Source organism: Neodiprion lecontei, chromosome 2, assembly GCF_021901455.1.
Source record: "Neodiprion lecontei isolate iyNeoLeco1 chromosome 2, iyNeoLeco1.1, whole genome shotgun sequence".
Taxonomy (NCBI): Eukaryota; Metazoa; Arthropoda; class Insecta; order Hymenoptera; family Diprionidae; genus Neodiprion; species Neodiprion lecontei.
The window spans coordinates 13,395,705-13,410,735 of NC_060261.1; the positions used below are offsets into that span (position 1 = coordinate 13,395,705).

A 15,031-nucleotide genomic window follows, 5' to 3' on the forward strand; every position below is an offset into this window, starting at 1 on the left:
TTTCTTCGGGAGAACCGAATTTTGCATAATGTTTTTGTTTACACAGACTTTGTTTGTACATAGCATATGTAGACCATGTTTTCCAGTCACAGCTTTTGCATCTCCTTCGTCGCTGATGTGTGATAGCAACAGCAATTGTACAAGAATCAGTCCCGTCACGGAATTGTGGGCATCACTGACGATGGGCTCGAATGACATTAGCCGTTATTATATTGTCTTGGTTTGTTTTCTCGTCAATTGACATCGGTGAAGTAACGGTATATTTTCACTCTTACTCGCGTGCGCTTTGTGTTTAACATATGTTATGCGTAATTACCGCACCCATAGGAGGAACGCATGACATCAAAATTGACTAGGTATCATAACAACACTATTACTACACATAGAAGTTACTTTACTTTGCACGAAAAAAATATTCGGACGGGAAGATATGTGTGCGAATCAAATGTCATTATTATACTCACGCTTTATCAGAAACTGTATTTCGTGCCGTCCTGAAAGGGTTGATTACGCATAAGTGCAAATGGCCAGATAAAGAAACATTGCTATAATTATATTCTCATACCCGGTTCGATAATCAAAATTACATACCTATATATAGGTAAAATTGATGTAAGCATTTTTTTTTTCTTCAATTTTCGATCGGTCTCTACATACGGTTATAAGAAGCTTGATTTCATTACTTGTAAATATAAAACAATATCGTTTTCATTTACCGGTTGTTCAAAGTTATTCTCAGTCTATTACATAATTCAGTTTAATATAATATTATGATATATTATATAAATTGCCGTATACATATATGTATGTAGAATACCGAACCTACTTCATGGATTGCAGTCACGGTAAACAGCAGCAGCGGTAATTTTAAACCCCGAGGAAGGAAGAGAAGAGCAAAGCGTAGGTAGGCATACACCTAGAAATGGAATACAATAGATGCATTGTCCACAGGCCTGCATGACAACGGTTAGACCATACGGACGTCAGCATTCATTGTCAATAGTTTCCATCAGTCTATCCGTCGCTGCTGCAGCGTGATTCTACTCGATTCACGAAGCTGAAGTTAGTAACGTTATCGTAACGAAACATTGTGGGAAATACCACTACTTTCACAGTTTTACAATGATTTTAAACAAACTAAGATTTACCGAAATATGAGTGTGTTTTGTTTTGTTGCGGTTTACTGAATTTCAAACAATTCCAAAATCGCGAAATAACGATTTTTCCTTAACGCGAATCGTTACGATAACGTTACTAACTTCAATATGATCTCGATACCGCATACAACGTGTCTCGGCTGTATTACATTCGTTTTGCAATGATTAGGAGGCCAATGGTGTTACAAGAAAATCTCATGACGCTGCATAATTCTCCTACTTCTCTATAATATTCGACATTCATACAGGTGCAGGATTTGTCAACTTTACCAAACATGCCGATCATACATGTCGAAAGCAGTTTTTCTTCGATTCGACAAAAGTAGCGTCAGATAGTCAGAATAAAAATTTGTTTCATCGGTAAACTGGCACTAAATTTTTTTTAAACTAGCAAAACATTTCTTTCGCCATATTATTTTAATGGCCATCACATTTGCTTAATTGAACAAATTTTTTCTTTTCCCGACGCAGTATAACAATAGTTTATTATATTATTTCAGCACACAAAAACTTAGGTTCGGCTGATTATAGCTTGTATTTAAGCAATTTGATTAGTAGCGGGAAGGGGGGGGGAGGGTGGGGGGGATTCCCGCCGATCGATGGCAGTAGGGTAGCAGGTGCTTGCTAACAAAACCAACCAATTCACTCGTCATACGTATTCTTCAATATTCAATTTGACTTTTTTTACGCACGTTTCTGCAAAAATATCCGACATCAACTCGAGTCTAACCCCCTCCCCCCACTGTACTGTTGAATCGTTTTTTCATTTTATACCCGTACTTTGCGTCTACTCGCATGCACGTTTTCTTCAAGCAAACCTTTCTCTCACTCTCTCTCTCTCTCTCTCTCTCTCTCTCTCTCTCTCTCTCTCTCCCTCCCTCCCTCCCTCCCTCCCTCCCTCCCTCCCTCCCTCCCTCCCTCCCTCCCTCCCTCCCTCCCTCCCTCCCTCCCTCCCTCCCTCCCTCCCTCCCTCCCTCCCTCCCTCCCTCCCTCCCTCCCTCCCTCCCTCCCTCCCTCCCTCCCTCCCTCCCTCCCTCCCTCCCTCCCTCCCTCCCTCCCTCCCTCTCTCTCTCTCTCTCTCTCTCTCTCTCTCTCTCTCTCTCTCACTCTTTTTCTGACTGTGACTAACAATACCAATTATCGCTCGTTATCAGCAGAAGTCGCCTTTCGTGGACGACGCAAAGTGTCCGCAATGAAAATTAATACGCTAAAACTGGGTTCCTTTTTTTTATCGTTCGACTATTAATACACTCGTTATGGACTGAGTCAATTTGTTTTTATTATGTTTATTATTGTTATTATAATTTTTTTTCTTTACAAATGCGATGTTGATGATATTGGATATCTAAGTGGTCAGTAAAAACATGATATTTAATTAAAATTAAATTAATTACCATAATCTTTGGTATACATTAATTGGCGTTGTGATGAATATCACATCTCTAATATCAATTATCTTAACTTTTATTCGAATTTTCGAAAACCCAAGATCGTTATCAATATATGTATTGCTTACTGACCATTCAATAATGATAGTCAAGTCTCTTAATATTATAGCGAAATAGTACGAAATTGAAAACGTAAACATTGTTCATTATTATCATTATTACTGTATACATGTAAGGAACAAAAAAAACATTTCCCAACTTCGATATGTACCAAAATTGCTGACGAGTGCGATGTTTTCTCTTTCAATATCAATTTCCAGCTCTTGTGCAATTCGATTACTCGTTATTTTTCCCCCTCTTGTTGACATTAGGTAAAGAAATATTATTCATGTGTACAACTCGATAAGGGCGAAGTTAGTAACGTTAATGTGACGATTCATGTTCAGGAAAAATCATTACCTCACACCATTAAGAATGTATGAGATTTGTTAAACTACGATGAACAAAATATACTCTTATTTTGGCAAGCCGACTCCTTGAAAGTCATTCTAAAATTGCGCAATATGGATTTTTTCCCCTAATATTTCGTTACGTTAACGTTGCTAACTTCAGTCTCATACAACTCGAAGGGTTAAAAAGCATTGAAGCGATGTTTTTCTTGACGAGCAAGTGACGTTTCGGATTTGAAAGTCAGTTCTATTGATCTCACAGATCAAGAATAGTGAAAATCACTTTCAAGTGCATCTAGTGACATAAACTACGTGTCACACACGCTGCATCAGCGGTATGCTATCAACTCGTCGAGCGCCGCGGTATTTAAACTGCGTAACCTGGAATTCTGACGGGATTGAAATCAGTAACGTTATCGTAACGAAACTATTTTCTCAATTTTACAATGATTTTGATGGAACTAAGATTTCGTAATATGAGTGTATTTCATCTTATTACGGTTTACTGAATTTCAGGCAATTCCAATATCGCGAAATAACAGTCTTTCCTCAGCGTGAATCGTTACGATAACGTTAGTAGCTTCAATACGATGAATTCTGCGTGTGCCACTGCGCCAACTAGCCAGCTTTGCAGGCACGCGGATAAAATCGAGACTATCCCCGAGTCGGTGATCCGAAAATTAGATTTTAATCGTAAGACTTGGCAAAAAGTAAGCCGAAAGAATATAGAACTTTGTAGGTTAGTTTGAAGAATATAGGACAAGGAAAATTAGTAATGTTGAAAATCGGTCGTCGGCTCGTTGATTAAGATCGCTCGAGTCGCATAAGGACGTAAGTTTTCTGATGTTCCGAAAGCGTCACACGAAGTACGTTCCTGTTTGATCATTAGTGACGAATAAGTTGCAAAATACAGTTTGACGGACGGAATTATTTGCATACATAACTACCTGTATCGGATTATTTTGTGGCTTTAATGAATTCCTAAATCCGGAGAGTCTAACCTCTCTATCATCAAACAGTCGATTTCGACCTTGGATATCCTTTCGATAAAATCGGTAACGATTTCTCCCAAAATTCTGAATCATAAAAAGTTTTCGAATATTATACCGTATCTCTTTAAACATCATCAGTCAGTTTAGCGGTATGTTTGTTTTGCAATCCAGGACATTAAAAAATAATTCTCCGATGAGACAGAGTGGTGAGAATTCGAATTTGGATTAGGTTGAAGTTTGTAACGTTAATGTAGCGCTGCATCTTTGGAAAAAGTCGTTGTTTTCCAACTTTAGGATTACTCGAAATTTAGTAAACAGTTAATACAGTATCAGCAAACTCAGATTTCATAAACTCAACTTCTTCAGGTGTTCTAAATGTGCAAAATAGTAATTTTTGTTACAACATTTCGATACATTAACGTTACTAACTTCAGCCTCGTCAATTTAACCATTTTTCCCCTATTATCAGGCTTGCGGTCTGGTGTGAAATTTATCATACACGAGGGAAAGAAAACTCACTGAAACCTTGATACACTGAGGTATGAATTTTTTTTTTCCGTCGTGATCGATTTCGCGACCGAGTTACCTGGTAGAACGCTGCGCAGATCGTGCGTGTAACCAGCTGTGCGGTGAGCATGAAGGACGAGGTTTAGGCTGGTTTAGGTTAGGTTGCGATATGTTAGGTTAGGTTAGGTTAAGTTAGGTAAGGTTAGGTGAGGCCAACGTCGCGTTTAGGGGTCGCGGGGTCAGAATGTGTGCATATCGAAGTGCCAAGGGAGGGAGAAACTGACAAGCGATACTTACCTCGTTGAAGGCCATCTTCTTGGCTACGCTACCGGATTCCCGATTCCTCCCGGCGCCCCCTCGACCCCTGTCTTCCGGAGCCCAGCGCCTGTTGTATCCGGGACGTGGTCAAATCCAGCAGCTGATGTCGCTTGATTACGGACGGAAATCGGGCATCTGAAGTAGCAGCAACCGCCTGATCGACGACTCGGCCGCACCACCAGCGATATGCTTTTACGACCTTGTCCGGCACACATACGTCTCCCAGCAAAAGCGCGGTTATCGTCCCGAAACGACGGACGCTATTTCACGTTATTAACATTCTGACCAATCGTCAAATCGGGCGGCACCAAATACTCGATCAAAACTAGACAACATTCCTCAGGTGGGACGGACCAGCCTCAGCTGGTGTAATACCGACGAAGGAAATAAAGAAACAGAAACAGAAAGAGGTAGAAAAACAAAAAAAAAAAGAAAAGAAAACAACACCGACAACAAATGCCTCCTCACTAACTGCCCATCACTCACACGTCGTCACCGTTTTACTTTTACCAATTTAGTCGGCGCACTATTATTAAAGATCACCTCTAATCACTGCTCCTTCAGACCCGTCCTTATCGCCACTTTTTTTTTCTTCATATATTCATATCCGCAGCAGCAGCAGATATCCGCAAACAGAGGAGCGCCATCTCGGTTTCTCGGTGTCACGAAACGAGCTGCGCGCGTCGTCGTCACAGCTGCTTTTCTCATTTCTTGCCTGCGGCAGCCATTTTCTACCGCAACTTATCAACGTTCCCATCGCGGCGTCGGCGGCGGTAGCTTACAGTCAACAAAACCCACACCGAGGATAAAGCCGTGTAAACAACTCGCAACGTTCGCAACTACGCAGAGAGTTCGTCTAGCGCTGTAGTCGGTTCCCTGCGGACTTTTCTCACTCTTTTACGCCCGATTATATCCCTTCCGCATGAATCAATGAGTGATAGTTATTAATGTTTTCGAAATTTCCTTTCCGCAAAATTAATTTTGTTCTTTCCCCTGAATAACAACGACGGAGGGCAATGTTGGCTATGAAATTTTCACCGGTCAATCCCATTGCACGCCCAGTAGAGCGAGTCCCTGATGAAGAAAATCCTAAAAATTTTCTCATAATTTACAACATTAGTAAGAGAAATTCTGCATCTCTTTTGGAAGTGTTTGAACGTTGAGTCTGAATTATTCTGATAATATTTAAAAGATTTCCAGGGTAGTTGTGGAAAGAACTTGTATTATGTTTTGGAACTTCGTTCGATCATGGTACCCCAGTCGATTTCGACGTTGTCGTATATATCTTCAAATGTCGAAGTCCACGTATCTCAGAGGCGAAAAAGGACTTGAGAAAATGAGAACCCCAGTCTATACGCAATTATAAACAAAAAAAAATGAGCCATCACGGGACGCCTGGCAGATGTGAAACATCGACATTATTTTGTAAAGTTAAAATTAATTATAATTAATAATCAATTCAAAAAAATTAAAATTAATTAAAATTAATAATTCATTAAAATAAAAATCAGTATAATTTTACATTTACTGGCGTTAAAACACACCAAATATACGCGTGCTTAATGCACAGATAAATGCACACTTTAATTATAAAAATATAATTAACTTACTGATGACTTGATAGTGTGTCATCGGGTGATTTTGCTTTTTTTGCAGGAGGCTGATCACTTTCACTCTCTAAATTATTACTGTCAGACATTTTATTATCAGAATAATTTGTTTTCAAGTTAAACACAGGTTATGTGTACTGTAGTAAACAAAAACAAAACACGCGCGGCGACGCGTCGCCACGGCTTGGGTCGCCACGCCTGAAATCTGTTTTACGTGCGGCTATAGATGTTTCACATCAAAACACTCAATACATTTTCTTTTAACGCATAAATAAAGAATTAGAATGAATTATACGAATTTGCTATTGTGATTTCGTAGAATCCATGCCATTTCTTTATTTCTGCGTCTAAAGAAAATGCATAGGAGTGTTTTTGTTCAGAATTTCATAAAGAATGGGACTGATTAGTCCTTTTTTGCGTTCGATATACGTGGATTTCGATATTTGAAGATATGTACAACGTCAAAATTGACTAGGGCATCCCCGTAAGATAGTATGTATAATAGATTTATGAATTTGTGGGGAATACTCGTATTCTTCCATTACACACTAAATGTTTTCAATTTGGCTCCGCCAATATGGCTGCTTTCCCCTCCATTATGCCTTCACAGCGCTTCATATTCCGTCCAGTGATGGCGCTGAAGAGCCGCGAGAAGGAACTGTTGGAGCTTTGAGCAACTTTGAACTTTAAGCCAGTATACACGAAGCTAGTGTAGCAAACTCAAGCATGCGACGTGCGACGTTCCGAGTTTACCGCGTGTCTTCATTTCGCTTAATGTGAGTTATAAGTGCGGGAATATTGTGCGCATTGTGACAGGTGTTTTTTAGCAAGGGATATTCAACAGTGAAGACGACAACAGCGTCGCTCACGATATAGTAATCGAACATTGAGTGAACCTGTGAAACATGGGGAGATCAAGATCGCGAAGCAAATCCCCCAGCAGTAGGAGACGGCACAAAAGTAAACATTCGCGTAAGCGTTCGAAGTCTCGTGAGAAGCACAGTTCGAGCAGCAAGTACGCCGAAAAGCCAAAAGAACGGAGCTCCAAGTCCAGGTATACCTGCAAACACGCCTGACTTTATCGAAGGACATTTCGTGCATTCCGTATTATGCACATCTCTGATAATCGCCATTTTGTCATTCCCTTTCGTATCACTGGCGCATTAATGGGCGGTCGATTTATGCACTTTGCTCAAGGCCTGAGTTTGGCCCGAAACACAAAACATTAGAGAAGAAATGAGAGAATTTAAGAAACTATTACGCCTCTCCTCTTGGTCAATCGTTTATCAACAATTTCACGCAACTATACGACAATTAATCAAGGTTCTTACAAACTTGTCAAGATTGCAATCATCTTGAAATATTACCACCTTGGTCGAAAAGTATTCCTAATAATATTCTCAAAGATTCTAAAAATTCTGGAAAATCTGGAAAATGTCATAACTATCTCTGATTATCATCGTTCTATTCTGATTACTCTCATATAATTTGATACATTTTTAGAGGTATTGTTAAAACTTTTAGCTATTCAAACATGTGTTTGATAAAAATTTCAGTAAACTATAGTAACAATCTTCATTATGCAAAAATTATTCCAAACAAATCTTTTGAGTATTTCTATTGTCTATCAGTGTCGGCACTGTAATATCGAAAAATTATTGCAAGAACTTTCAATAAATTCCACACAAAATTTTCCCATAATTGCTATAACCGTATTGTGCTAAATACTTCAAGTAAATTTTATTATATTAGTGCAAGAATCAGTAGCAATATTTCTGTTATTTTGCTTATATTTCTTTTCGTCTTATTTTTTTGACATTCTTTCAGAAAGAGGTCACATTCTGCCTCAACGAGTAGTGGTTCCGATGTATCGGACGATGTTCACATAGTCAGTCATAAAAAACGTTCCTACAGAGACAGAGATCGCAAAATGGATGAGGTTGAGCGTCTTGCTGAAATGGAAAGACAAAGGTGAGGAATATGGATACTTGATTACTTCCAAATTTGGCATGTTCCCTAACTGTCCGAACATGTGCCTCTGATGTTTCCTTCTTTTCAATATTTCCAATGTCATTAATGCAATTCAAATATGTCTTACATTTCGACTAAAAAATAAGCAATAATTTTATGGTAAACCCTAGCATTGCTGCACTGAAAAAAAGATTCAATCGGTTTAACTGACTACATCAGCTTAGATATTGCATTTTTGGAATAATTTATTCAGTTGACATATCTCCCGACACCAGTATCAGGCTCACAGTGGTTCCCTACTTTTCCATTTTTCTGCGAGGGCTTTTAAACTAAAGGTTTCCCCTGAATATACCCTGAAGCACACAATTTCCCTCCAAAACCACCTATTTTTGATAGTGTGCCATGATCTTTGAATTTTGCTAGCTGGTTCTAGTCAAATATCTAAGTGCACAAATCTCAAACGCAAAAAAATGAAACAGCAACCATATTTTGAATAAAATTACTAATAAAAATATGCTAAAACATTTTGGTTTTATGCAGAAATATAGAAATGGCATGTTTCAATTTAGAATTGCACGTAAAATGTTGCTGTACCAAATGCCTTTTCGCATTCGAGTTCCACGGACTTGGATATTTGAGGGTACCTGAGTCTATATAGAAATCAAGTATAGCATTCCCTTCATTTTTATTTTTTTGCCCATAATTATGCTGCAATCTTAGAGCCTAATATCTCCACATTTTCACACAAAATCTCCTCCATTTTACCTTAACTTGCCTGGGTTGAGCGCTGTGAAGCCTGCAATGTGCATATCTGGAAATTGATTTTTACCTCAGTCACTGGCTGTTGCATTGACTGCAGCAAAATCTTCCCAGTTATAAAAGAATATTCCTTTTTCATATGTGAATGTCTTTGGTTAAACAGAAAATAATCTTTATACATTATTTAAAACTGGAACAGAGTTTTGTTGTTTTTCAATTGAATGAACGAATGTGATTCAGTGTAAATATGTTCTTTTTGTCATTGTGTGTTTCTCAGGAAAAAGAGAGAATCGGATAAAAAGTTAATGAACAAAATCCTCGTCACGAATGCAGTTGGGTAAGATTATATATCCAAATGTCACTGTGGTGGTGGTTGAGTGGCTCACAAGTTTTATCCCTTTTCTCTCTCTCAAATTTTATTTATTCTGCATGTATTATCATCATATAGAAATTATTATGTCCGAATTTTATTGTAAAATTTCACCTTACACATTGCTATATAGTGGTAGCACTTTCAATACAGTAATAGACATCAAGTTCAAAAAGACAACTGTCATACATGTACGGAAGAAAAAATATGATTCGTTGCTTAATTGATCTTATTAACGCAAAATTACTTTTTGCTTGCATTGAAAAATTATCATTCATTGATCGTATCCTATATTTCTACTAGGGCTGTGCAATATATTGATTAATCTTTCAATTGAAAAAAAGAAATTGCTTGAAGTCTAGAATTAATTGATTAATTGTGCACACCTAATTTATACTAAGTTTGTAATATTATTTTTACAAATAGGAAAAATACGAATTCTGTAAAATTGTAACTATATCTTTCTATACTACAAAGTAAATTGATTCAACAATTATAACTGATTTGAGCCATTTTCTTTCGCAACAGGTCATTAAAAGTAATTGTCCTGAGAAAACGTGATTATTTCTAACTAGCCTCGAAAGCCTGTATGATGAATAGATCTTTGAATGATGTGATTTTGTCGAAAGTTGTAAAGTTTGATATTAAAAATTCGCCATGGTTGTAAACATTTTGGATTTAATGTGGCTGCAAGTTGAACAAACGAGGTTGTGCCTGTCTGCCCATAGGCGGCAGCGAGAAGTTGAGCAAAAAATGGTGGAGGAAGAGGCAGAAAAACGGATTGAAGAACTTGTTCAAAAGCGAGTTGAGGAAGAGCTGGAAAAGCGAAAAGAGGAAATTGAAGCCGAGGTCCAACGACGTGTCGAGGAGGCCAAACGGGCTATGGAGCGCCAAATGATGGAGGAGATGGAGTGGCGCCAAGCCAAACTTAGAGAGGAGGAGAAACGGAGAGAGGTAAGACCAATCCAGAGAAACATCGGCCGATATTAGCCCAAACGCTGTCACTTCTCATCCTTTCTTGTTCATTCATTTGTTTCTCCAATTTTATTCCACGTTCAAATGACTTTGGGTCCGTTTGATTTTTGAGCCAACTACATCTTACGAAACTGAATGTTCCTACATAAATGTCGTTTCGAATTTTCATAATTTCCTAGAGTAATGCTTTTCACAATCGTAAATTTTCAACCTATAGTAAGTAAACAAAAGTATTTGCTACAAGTTCGGAAGAGAATAAATTTTTTCGACAAATCTCTTACCAAAGTGATCATCGCATCTTACGCACAGTTGATAATCTATCGAGAAAGTGTTGCGAATTTATTCTATTGAGAGCTAGAAAATTGAGTGGATTCCATTGATCGTTCTGGGGTATGTTAGATCAATTACAAGGTTTAGATTGTAACGTCACAGCGTTTGGGCTTGTGAAGCGCCGTGGTTTGGAATCTGGTTTCAATGTACTAGAGAGAAAAACCACGCTGCTTCAACTCTCCAACAACCACCGAGGTAGCGTTGTTAGAGAGGATTTGATTAAATAAATATGTAAAACAGAGTTACATACGTAATATGGCATGTGTCAATCATTTATAAACAGTGTATTCCTACCTGTATCATGTATATATATACATATATTTATATATGAACTACGTGTTATTGTTTCGGGATCCTTGCTGTGTTCGAGGTATGAAAAGTTTTATAAAATCAATGCAGAAATCAATACCAGCGATTTTCATTTCATCTAAAAACAATTGATATGCTTTTATACTTCATCCGATACTTTCATCTTCCATCCTGTATAACTCAATTTTCCCTACATATTCTACAAGTAATAGAACATAAAATGGTTTTACTTTGGTTCTTCTCACTTATCATGACGACTCTGTTTTTATTCGTCTTCTCTTTCAGAAACACCTTGTTTCAAAATTTTCGATTGACTTGATATTTCGCATCATTCAAATAATTAGTAATAAAATTGCGAGCAAGTTTCTATTACAAAAAAAAAAAAAAAAGAAAAAAAAACAAAAAAAAAACAATCCGTACTTTTTAAATGAAGTGTTAACTGCTTGGTTTAGTTCTCGTTGATATTTTGAAATTTTTTCAACTTTGTCAGTTCGGTGAAAGTTAATAAAAATTCTTCATTACCTAATTTATGTCTGTGAGCAGTAAACGTCATTGTTTTCGCCTTTAATAGACTCTAAGGTCTCAGTGACTATGATAATGTTCTTAAAGTTTGTGATTTGTTCTTAAAGAAGTAGACATGCAGACGTTATTCAACGGTTTTAAATAAAATAATCTCTATAAAGCGATATAGGGCAGCAGCCAATAATACAGATTTATTATTAATTTACTATTTTATTTTTCATTTTTATCCTTACGTGTAATTGATACACGTCTGCAGTGTCGAACCATTCGATTCTTTAGATCATCAATTTTAGGTGAAGGTAATTTTTTAAAGGAAAACATGTTATTTGAAATATGAGTAAAATGGCTGATTAAACCATTCGGCGATATTGGAGCTCGCGACAATATTTTAAGGGTGAGTGTGACCAACGGATAGTTACGTAGCTACTTTAGCCAGACCTCGCCTATTGCCCTTTCAACATTTTTCTCTCGTTGGAAACGAAAAATGGTTTCAAGAACCCTTGATAATGGTTATTTGGAGAAAAGAAACCAAGGAGTTTCAGCTCTTTCGAAAAGCATATATTTTTTGTGCTGTTATATTCGGGAAACGGATTGTTAGAACGGTTGGGTTAGGCTCTAAAGGCGGGATTAGAATCCCATAGCAACGTAGCGTGACCTAGCGATAAATAGGTCGCCTTCCTAACTGACTACCAACAGAAGATGCCGGTTTTTTACTCACTGCCCAGTGATTGTTGATGAAGAAGGCATCCCCTACGTGCTGGTGTGAGCTTCACTCAGGTATTATCCAATTTATATATTCATATAATTTATTATATATACCAATATTATTATTAAATTTATCGTTTTTCATTCAACAAACATCTCCTATTTACCTACATCTATACCGTTGTCATCACTGTACAGGAACCACGATACATATACCCTCTCTGATCGTGTATGATGCGCATAAAATAACACCAGATTCTCATTTCACTGATTCTTGTAGGCAGATATACAAACAATCGGTGGTTGCAACTATTAGGCCGAGCGGTTTTCGATACGCAATTAACAATGTTCATTGTCCCATTTCTTCTTCACCAGTCCTAGGTTCCTCCATGATGTGATCGATGCAAGTTGTCTAGCCGCTCGGCCGATTATTTTCATTTTGGAAACTGAGTTACCAACCGAGTTACGTTGCATTTGTATAATTATTATTCTTCAGTTATTTCATTCAATGTATGTATTATTATTATTGTTATTATTCTATGTTCACATAAACAATTCACGATTTGGTGTGTCTTTTGTGCATGATAATAATTGATTTAATTCAGAAAAATAAAGAAAAATGTTCGCTTTTTTTTTTTAATTAATCTGTGATTCGTATTCACTTTAACTTAACTTCATATCACTGATAAATTCTTGATGTCATCTTGATTTGAAAATTGCAAAGAAACATCATCTGCAGCATTAGGAATGAAACAGTTAGCGTCATAAAACCACCGATCCAAACAAAACATGATGAAAAAAAAAAAACAAAACCTTGCCAACAAAATTTTCACTTTCCCAATATCATTTTATATCCCCAAAAATGAAGGTTATCAGGGTGTATGTATTTTTTAAGCTATGATTGATGTAGCAGCATTATGATTTGAAAACGTGAACGAGGCAACGAGAGTAAATGAATCTGAGTATTATTTTGTTGTGTAAACGTGCGCACTTGTCGTTGTAGGAGGAAGAACGGAAAAAACGAGAGGAGCTAGAGAGGATCTTGGAGGAGAACAACAAAAAGATCGAGGAGGCCCAGAAGAAGCTGGTAAGCTCAATCATTCTTACTAATTTATCTCGTTGAGATCCAAAGTATGTGAAACGGCTTAAAAAACATGGCATCACACTGACTGATCAGCTGATGGTTTTATCCTCGGTTTTAGCCAAATTATACAAATATGAAGAGATAGAAATCCCCGCTCAAACGGTTATACCTTTGCTATGTTATATTGGGCTGACGAAGAGTGAAATATGCGTTAAAAACACTTTTTTTTTATTAATTAAATACAATGATTACTGTACTAAATTACATTTGTTACCATCGGGTGGCGTCTTGCGAAAGTTTGGATCCCAATAATTTTATGAGGGATACGATGATTAGAACTTCTTTTTCATATTTTGTCTTTTTCTATTAAAATTTATGATGTCTGCATCCAATGTTCTGCGTCAGTATATCGCGCAGTCATTTATGTTGACTTTTAAATTAATTTAATTGTTCACAAAAGGCCGAGGAAAGGCTGGCAATGGTCGAGGAACAACGGCTAATGGAAGAGGAGAGACAAAAAATGCGGAAGGAGCACGAGAAACGTGTGAAAGAAGAGCAGAAGAAGATCCTGGGAAAGAATAACTCGAGGCCAAAGTTATCCTTTTCACTAAAACCAGTTACGTGAGTCTGCGTTTCAAGTGTGTAAGTGTGTGCATATGATATGGTTTCATTGTGTAATTGTGATATACATATATATATATATGTGTGTGCGTGGGTATATATATACACACACATATATATATATATTATATATATACTTGTAATTCCTGTGAGTTAGGTATATTACTTGTCGACGAGTATTGACAGAAACTGTTGATACTGTAGGAATATTTCTTTCTTCGGCAAATTCATAATATTCGTGGCTAATATTGCTCTTGAAAACATTAAAAAAATTCGTGATACTTTAATGAATTGATGAAAAAGTGAAAAGTGTTACTTGTTAAAACTTCTACTTTTTATCTATCATCTTATTCTTTGTAACTCTTATAAAAATCATCAACTATACGGTTTTCAAGTCTATAGAAAAATTTCGAATGCACACAATAATTACTCTGGTATCAATTATGCCGTACACATCGAATTCTGATAATTTTATCTGCTAAGTAACCCGGAAGCATGTCGATTGCACAATAGCAGCAGCTTAAAAAATTCAACTTTTAAGATCTCTGCCGCTAGCACAAAACATGTATTATTCTATATAGAACCGGAATATTCCTGAATTTACAAGGTGTAAAAACTTACACTTGGTCATCCAATGCAAGATAGTCGATGTCGTGAGAAAACTCTGATCATAGGATCAGCTTCTGAAATTGAATCAACATATTTCATTAATTTTTTTTTTTTTTTATTTATTACTCATTTTTTTACTCGGAGAAAAATTTGATTCCAATTGAAGTGAAACGACAAATATTCAAAACATAAACTATGTGACGTCTAAGAAGAATATAATATAAAGAAATAACAGTGAATTTGAAGTTATATATAATGATTATCACAAAAAAAAAAAAATTGTGAATACACATTAGCAAACGAACAACAAATCAATAAAAATATAATAATGAACTGAACGAGTTGTCGATTTAGG

At 36.8% G+C, this 15,031-nt stretch overlaps 2 protein-coding genes across 4 annotated transcripts in view; one reads left to right on the forward strand and one right to left on the reverse strand.

Moving 5' to 3' along the window:
* The window catches only part of LOC107227940 (serine/threonine-protein kinase 25), a 42,410-nt gene extending 36,917 nt beyond the window's left edge, over positions 1-5,493 (reverse strand). The window contains exon 1 of the mRNA XM_015669254.2: positions 4,791-5,493. Within this exon, the coding sequence (XP_015524740.1) occupies positions 4,791-4,805 (15 nt within the window). The 5' untranslated portion in view covers positions 4,806-5,493. The remainder of the gene's footprint in view (positions 1-4,790) is intronic.
* Positions 5,494-7,058: 1,565 nt separating this feature from the next.
* On the forward strand, positions 7,059-15,015 carry LOC107227936 (UPF0430 protein CG31712). Of its 3 annotated transcripts, XM_046732463.1 has the most exons (7): positions 7,059-7,475; positions 8,249-8,392; positions 9,429-9,488; positions 10,250-10,475; positions 13,366-13,449; positions 13,907-14,088; positions 14,649-15,015. In XM_046732463.1, exons 1-6 carry the CDS (start codon positions 7,327-7,329, stop codon positions 14,069-14,071), a joined length of 828 nt encoding a protein of 275 aa, XP_046588419.1. In that variant the 5' UTR covers positions 7,059-7,326; the 3' UTR covers positions 14,072-14,088; positions 14,649-15,015. The 3 variants fall into 3 exon arrangements, with proteins under 3 accessions (XP_046588419.1, XP_015524730.1, XP_015524731.1); XM_015669244.2 differs by having other exon boundaries at positions 7,060-7,475; positions 13,907-15,015; XM_015669245.2 differs by lacking the exon at positions 9,429-9,488 and having other exon boundaries at positions 7,066-7,475; positions 13,907-15,015.
* Positions 15,016-15,031: the final 16 nt, after the last annotated feature.

What these genes read in the sequence shown, in the direction of transcription:
- LOC107227936 (XM_046732463.1), top strand. Translation starts at nt 7,327, where the DNA reads ATGGGGAGATCAAGATCGCGAAGCAAATCCCCCAGCAGTAGGAGACGG. An exon ending in GCTGAAATGGAAAGACAAAG is followed by an intron (nt 8,393 to 9,428) that starts GTGAGGAATATG and finishes TGTGTTTCTCAG; the next exon opens with GAAAAAGAGAGAATCGGATA. An exon ending in AGGAGGCCCAGAAGAAGCTG is followed by an intron (nt 13,450 to 13,906) that starts GTAAGCTCAATC and finishes TGTTCACAAAAG; the next exon opens with GCCGAGGAAAGGCTGGCAAT.